Source organism: Lipotes vexillifer, unplaced genomic scaffold (assembly GCF_000442215.2).
Source record: "Lipotes vexillifer unplaced genomic scaffold, Lipotes_vexillifer_v1.1 scaffold53, whole genome shotgun sequence".
Classification (NCBI taxonomy): domain Eukaryota; kingdom Metazoa; phylum Chordata; class Mammalia; order Artiodactyla; family Lipotidae; genus Lipotes; species Lipotes vexillifer.
Window position 1 is genome coordinate 3,161,914 of NW_006791814.1, and position 7,634 is coordinate 3,169,547.

The window sequence follows — 7,634 nt, forward strand, 5'->3', positions numbered from 1 at the left end:
CTCCGCTGATGGAATCAGGGAAGGCTATGTGGGAGAGTCAGCATCTGAGCTGGAATTGGAGGTGGGGGTCGGTGGAGGGGGGCGGAGGGAAGATTGCAGAGAGTGAAATGTGACAGTGTTAAAGGGACTTCAGAGCTCCTCCCTGTAAGGCAGAACACACACCGTCATCACCGATTCACATGAGGCTCAGGGAGCTGGAGTCGCTTGCCCAAGGTCACACAACTTAAGCTGTGCTGTACCTTTTTCAAAAGGGTCCCGAGGGCAGGGCCCCGTGGAGGAGCCAGTGGGAGCAGCCAGCATCGTGATTCAGGTCCAGCGGTTAATTAGTAACTGGAAAGCCCTGCAGCCGGTTCCCAGCGAGCAGGGCTGGGAGGTTGAACTTCAGCTGGTTTGGGAGCCTGAGCGAGTGGGTGACAGGTCACTCTTGACCGGGAAGGTTGTTCGGCAAGTCAGGGTTGGGTTTCAGGTCAGAGGGACCATGCAGAGAGGCCGGAAGGCAGAGCTGGGCACGGGACTGCTGCCCAGGTCCTGAGCTGGGATCCAGCCTTCTCAGGTGAGCGGCTCAGCCGTGAGCAGGGCACCTGCCTGCCGGCCTGTTGGTCTACCAAACTGGGGAGCTAGTTACCTAGCTAATTTCCTTTCTAACTACCCTATGGACTTCCTTCCTTCCTAACACCCTCCTTGCTAACTCCCTTCCTTCATTTTTTCTATCATTTCCCTCCTCCCTTCCTTTTTTTTCTTCTTCTTTTTTTTTTTTTTTTTTTTTTGTGGGATCTTTAGTTCCCTGACCAGAGGTTGAACCCACAGCCCCTGCAGTGGAAGCGCAGAGTCTTAACCACTGGACTGCCGGGGAAGTCCCCCTCCATCCCTTCTTTGCTCCTTTCCTTCCTTCCCTCTCAACTAATTCTCTGCCTTCTCAGCTGCCTAATTTTCTTCCTTCCTAACTAACCCATTTAATCTGAACTTCCTTCCCACTCACTTCCTTCCTCTCTTTCCTAAATTCCTAACTTCTTGCTGAAATTCCAGGCCACGGGCTGTGGAGTCAGACTGCCTGGGTTCAAAACCCAGTTATATCATTTACTACCTAGATGTCTCAGTCAAGTCACTTCGCCTCTCCATGCCTGTTTCCTCCTCTTTAAAACAGCAGTGATGATAGTTCCTAACCCGTGGCACTGCAGGAACAAAATAAGACCCAGTTGGTGTGCACTGTCATTGGTATGTCATTGCTAGGCACTGGGCAGGCAGGCTTGTAAAGGAATAAATGACAGTAGAGTGAAGACAGTGTAATAACAGAAGTGAACCCAAGGAAGGGAGCTAGGGTTCATGGCACTGGGGGTGGTCTGGCGGGGCTTCTGGGGAAGGCGAGCGAGGACAGGTTGCAAAGGTTAGCTGAGCAGACCAGATTGGTCAGGGGAGTGTTCCAAGAAGATGGAGCTGTGTGACACCACCCGCACTCCCACCGCATTCAGCAGGTCCAGGGAGATGGGGCAGGTGAGTGTAGTGATGGGGCAGAGAGATGCAAGTCTAGGCTGGGGCAAGTTAGGGGGAGGAGCAGACTGGAGGGTTCACAGAGGAGCTTGGACTACCCCCCACCAGGAGTTTGCAGGGGTCTCTGTAGGTCTGAAGAGTCGGGGGGAAAGTATCGATGTTCATTCAGCCTCTGGCCAGAAAAATCAGAGGGTAGTGGTACCAGGAGAGAAAGATGCTGAGAGTTTGCTCAGGTGTGGGAGTCACTGTCAAGATGATGGGAGAGTGTGTTTGGGGGCAGCAAGCATGTCAAAGCTCCCACCAGGACTTAGTAGCTAAGTGAACAGCAACACTTTGAGAATTTTTACACAGTGGTACAAAGATAAAAAGGAATGTAACCCACTGTCCCCTTGGGTCATGTCCCTCCAGCCGTTTTTTTGATGGTTATGTGCATGTCTTTACTTTCTTTACAAAGATGGTATTCCTGGTCACCTACCATTTGGAAACCTGCTTTTTGCCTTGACGTTGTATCACATGTATGTTCCCGTTTTGATTCACATAAGCTTGTATGCCATTTTTAAAATAAATTTATTTATTTTATTTATTTATTTTTGGCTGCATTGGGTCTTCGTTGCTGTGGGCTTTCTCTAGTTGTAGTGAGCGGGGGCGATTCTTCATTGCAGTGCGCAGGCTTCTCATCGCGGTGGCTTCTCTTGTTGCGGAGCACGGGCTCTAGGCACACAGGCTTCAGTAGTTGTGGCTTGCGGGCTCTAGAGTACAGGCTCAGTAGCTGTGGCACACGGGTTTAGTTGCTCCACAGCATGTGGGATCTTCCCGGACCAGGGCTCGAACCTGTGTCCCCTGCATTGGCAGGAGGATTCTTAACCACTGTACCACCAGGGAAGCCCTTGTATACCATTTTTTAGCTGGGTAATTTTCCATTTTATATATGTACTATAATTTATCTTACCAGTTCATCCCTTGATTCATTGGTCAAATAGGTACTGAGCACCAACCATATTCCAGGTTCTGATCTAGATGCTGGAGATTCAACAGTGAACAAGAAAAGTCTTTGTACTTGCAGAGCCGATGTTCTAGTTCAAGACAGAAAATAAACATTAAAGAGTTGCAGGATAAGGTGTCAGAGAGTGATGTGTTACACTGGATGGGGAACCGGTGGGACTTGTATTGTGGTGTGGCCAACCATCCTGGTTTGCCCAGGACTGTACTGGTTTAAGCACTGAAAGTCTCACTTCCCAGGAAACCCCTAGGTCCGAGACAAACTGGGACAATCAATTATGCACAATCAGGAAAGTCCTCTCTGACAGGTGACACTTGAGCAGAGACTTCTGTGATGTTAGTGGAAGCCAGCCATGCACACATCTGGGGGAAGAATATTCTAAGCAGAGGGAAACATAAGTGCAAGGGACAGGAGGCTAGAGGGCGCTCTGTGTGTTTGAGGAACAGCAAAAAGGCCAGACAGGTTCTAGCGTAGTGAGAGGGAGAGCCTGGAGACCCAGGTGGAGATGGAGATGGGAGCCGGGTCACGTGGAATCTTGTTGACTGTGGTAAAGACTTTGGATCTGAATCCTAAGTGTGGTGGGAAGAACAATGGAGTTTTTGAGCAATAAAGTCACGTGATCTGATTTCCAGTTTTAAAGAGTCACTCTGGCTTTGGTGAAGAAAGATTCTAGAGGCTCAAGAGAGAAATAGGGACACAGGCATATATACAATGGAATATTACTCAGCCATAAAAAGGAACGATATAGTGTCATTTGCAGAGACGTGGATGGACCTAGAGAGTGTCATACAGAGTGAAGTAAGTCAGAAAGAGAAAAACAAACATTGTGTAATAGCGCTTATATGCTGAATCTAGAAAAATAGTACAGATGAACTTATTGGCAAAGCAGAAATAGAATTACAGATGTAGAGAACAAATTTATGGATGCCAAGGAGGGAAGAGGGGGTGGGACGAATTGCGAGATTGGGATTGACATATATATACTACTATGTATAAAATAAATAAGTAATGAGAACCTACTGTTTAGCACAGGGAACTTTACTCAATGATCTGTGCTGACCTAAATGGGAAGGAAATCCAAAAAGGAGGGGATATATGTATACATATAACTGATTCGCTTTGCTGTAGAGCAGAAACTAACCCGACATTGCAAAACAACTCTACTCCAATAAAAATTGATTAAAAAAAAAAAAGAGAAATAGGGACACAGTAGGGATGCTAGGGCAATAATCCATGCAAGTGATGATGGTGGCTCAGGACAGGGTGGTTGGAGTAGTTTCTGGATATATTTTGAAGGTGGAGTCTAATGGGATTTCATGGTGAAATGGAGGAGGGATGAGGGTGCAGAGTTTCTAGAATGAATTCCGAGTTGGTGGCTTGAACTTTTGAGTAGGTGGTAGTACCATTACTGAGATGGATGTTGGAGGGAGGAGTAGTCTGGGGCAGAGTGGAAGGAATCAGTTCAAGACTTTCCTTTTGGACACGTTAAGAGTGAAGCGCCTCTAGGCATCTAACTAGTGAAGTGTCGGAGAAGCCAGAGTCAGGAGAGAAGCAGAACTGCAGAGATGAGTTTGGAAATTGTGGCGTTTAGTCGACACTTAAAACCATTAAACTGGTTGTGGTCAACTGGGGAACAAGTATAGATAGAGGCTGGGCCAGTGTTTCAGGGTAAAAAAGAGGGGAATCCAGTGGAAGATCTGAAGAAAGAGCAAAATCCACGAGGCAGGAGGGAAACCAGGAGATCCTAAAGCCAGCTGCGAAAAACAGGTTATGTCCTCAGAGACACTGACTTGGATGAGGACAAAGAATCCATCGCTGGCTCTGGCACAGGAGGTCATTGGTCCACTCTTTTGGAGGCATGTTGGGATGACAGCCTGTTTGGAATGGGTTCAAGAGAGAAAAGGAGGGGGAGTGGGAACTAAGTCCAGACAACTCTTTCAAGGACTTTAACTGAGAAGCGAACATAGCAGTGGGACAGTCTCTCAAGAGGGATGTAAGTTCCAGAGAGGGCGCTATTACAGCCGGTGGGTATTCTGAAGTGCCCTACTGTGGGACACTGAGGTTATTATTATCTTTATTATTGTTTTCCTGTTCTAAGCAGTGCTCCTAAATGAAGGCTGCATCAGCGTCTTGTCATTGAAAAGAAATGTCCTTGTTCTGGGCATTTGTTTTGCCAACATGATATCCTGTCCATCTGTGTATTGGTTCAACATTTCTGTTCTTAAAAAATGGAGAGCTCTGATACTGTTCTTGGGTTTTCCTTGTATGACACCCCCACTTCAGAGCCCACAGAGAACCCCCAAGGCCACTGGGCTTGGGTCTCTCCCTGACCAACCCCCTCGGCCCCAGCTGCACAGATACCCACCCTGTGGTGAACTACAGAGATCTGGGTGTGGCATGTGGTAACCACACAGAAAGTTCCAGAAGGGCAGGAGCTCAGTCAGGCCCTGTCAACTCCTTCATTCCCCAGAACGCCCCATGTAACCTCCGCGAGAGAGAGGAAGGGACCCTGTGAGTACCTGATTATCGCACCAGGCAGCAAGGCCTTCATGCACCAGGGTGCCACCGGGACCCTGCTTCCTGGCTGTTACACAGCCAACCAGCCCTGCCCTGGAGACAGCGGCCAGATCCCTGGAGGGCCGGCCGGGAAAGGCCCAAAGGGCCAGGTGTTCAGCAAAGACCAAGGCCACGCTGACTGAACCAGACACCTGGGCTCTGAAACACCTGCAGGTTCTTGGGAGGCAAAGGGCTCTCGGCTGCCACAGTGAGGTCTCTGGAACCTCATCTTCAGCCCTAGATGGTCTGCACCAGGCCTTGGTAGGCCCTGGGGAACATGTCTCCTCACAGACAGGCCCCCTACACACACACACACACAACACACACACAATTTACTGATATACACTGATATGAACACAGACACACAATGACGACTGTCACACACAGGTATCACACAGACTCACACTTACACACATACACACAGCATGTTAACATATATAGAGGTACACACTGCCATGTCCACACGCTACACTACACAGAGACTCATTGAAGCACATCTCCACACAGTGAGAACAGAGAGTCACAGATGTACAGACACACCGACAAAATTATACAAACGTGGTCACACTGATGCACAGATACCCTGACATACAGGGACTCACTGATACACCAGACAGACACACTGACACATATTTCTGCACGAAACACCTGCACACACACTCCTTGCCCCACACTCTCACACGCATTCTAACAAGCCCCAGCGTCGCCCGGGCTCTCCGGCAGCTGTCGCTCACTGCCTTCCACCCACACCCCCCAGGGGGAGGCGATGTCCCCGAGGGAACAGAGGTCTTCGGTCCCTTCTTAAGCCCCGCTGGCTCCCGCGTGACATCAACAGCCCCCTTGCTGCGGCCCGGGAGTTCCGAGCTGGGTGCCGGGGCCGGGCCGGCGCCAGGCACAGACACTTCGGCCCTTGTTGGGAGAACAGAGAGAGGCTCTCTTGTCCACTGCCCATCCTCTGGCTCCAACCACTGGTTCTCCCAGCGGCCTCTCCTCAGGCTGTGCAGGTACGTGGGGCTGGGGAAGCCGGGGCCTGGCAGAGGGGCTGTCAGGGCCAGGCCAGGGGGGCGTGTGGGCTGTCTGCGGGAGCACAGATACGGGGCACTGGCTGAAGCCAGGCCGCACTCCCTATCTGGGCAGTTCTGTGGCTCACTCTCTCAGGGGTCCACAGGGCTGGGCCATTCCCTTGTTTCCCCTGTGGTCACTTTCTCAGCTCCCAAGAAGGCCAGGGGGTGATTGCTCCAGGGACCCCCTTGTAAAGACGGGTGGTCTCTACTGCAACCCAGGTCCCACAGTAGGCCAAAGCTGTGGTCCTGGTATGCACAGTGCCCAGCAGCCTGCACGAGCAACTGGGTTCTCAGGTGAGATCTCGGTTCTTGGCCTTGACCATCCAAGCAGGGATAGGGCTATGGGGTCCTGGGCACGCTGAGCCAGGACCTGGACATACCGGCCTCCTCCACCCTGCAGGCTGGGGGCAGAGAAGACATATGCTCCTGGCCACATAGACCGTTGGTCACACTCTCCACTGTTTCATCTCAAATAGACATAGGTCAGTGGGTCTGTCCATGGCTCTGGCCCAAGGTCCCCAGGGCAGCTGCCCTTCCAGGGACATTATGTGGAAGTCTCTGTGGCAGAGAGATAAGAGTCAGCACAGAGCCCAGCCTGGGGCTGTCCACAGGGATCCAGGGGAGCCCAGCCTGCCCCTCACGAGCTGTGGGACCCTAGGCAAGTCCCTTCCTGGGCCTCAGACTCCCCACCAGTGAAATGGGGGGAAGGGTTCAGACTTCATGCTCTGCAAGGCTCCTTCCAGCCTTGGCCACCCCAGATATTCAGAGTTGCCCTGGCTCACAGGGATCTTGCTGCCCTGGCCGTCCTCAGCCCTTGAAAAGACTCAGCCTAGGAGGAGCCACCGCTGACCATCCTCCCTCTCCCTCCTGAGACGTGTGATGGGAGAGGCTGGGTCCAGGGGATATCATTTCTTGTCCCACGCAGGGGTTGCTGACCTCGGGCAGGCGTCTGGGTTGGGGAAGGGTGGAGAGGGCAGCGGTGCCTAAGGCCCCAGACAGGTGACACTAATTCCCCAACATCAGCTCTCTCACCCTGCTTCTCTTTGTGTCCCCAGAGCCCACCTGATCACTGTTACAAGATGGACTCTAGCCCGGCTGGGACCCCCAGTTTGCAGGTGAGTGGGTCTTGGTTCCCCCACCCACCACCAGGGGGCTCACTTCCTCCCAAGGCTGAGGAAAGCCCTGGAAGTCCCAGTCAGCCGGGTGGGCGGTTCCAGGACTGGGTGTGCCCGCAGGGATCACTGTGAGCCCACGGAACTGGGCCGTTTGCAGGGTAAAGAGAGAAGAGACTTGGGCAAGGGCTTCAAGAAGTAAATGGGGTGGAAAATCATGGGATTGGCCCTGAGGACACCTGCATTCTCATGCCAGTGGGGCATCCTGGAAGTCCTTGGATGGCTCTTCTCTGGGCTTCAGTTTCCTCACGCTCACATTTGGTACAATGGCCAGCAGCCTCCCAAGGCTGTTGTGTGAAGCAGGTGAGATGGTGGGTGGGTTGGCAGGTGGACGGAAAGAAGGAAGGAAGGGAG

The 7,634-nt window shown here is 51.8% G+C and overlaps 1 protein-coding gene across 2 annotated transcripts in view; it reads left to right on the top strand.

The window, feature by feature from the left end:
- The first annotated feature begins 389 nt into the window (after window positions 1-389).
- The window catches only part of SGK2 (serum/glucocorticoid regulated kinase 2), a 20,692-nt gene continuing 13,447 nt past the window's right edge, over window positions 390-7,634 (top strand). The window contains exons 1-2 of one of the 2 annotated variants that reach the window (XM_007464750.1): window positions 390-553; window positions 7,164-7,223. In XM_007464750.1, the coding sequence (XP_007464812.1) occupies window positions 7,188-7,223 (36 nt within the window). In that variant the 5' untranslated portion in view covers window positions 390-553; window positions 7,164-7,187. Of the gene's footprint in view, window positions 554-5,895; window positions 6,049-7,163; window positions 7,224-7,634 lie in introns of those variants that run through there. The other variant, XM_007464751.1, reaches the window with a different exon arrangement.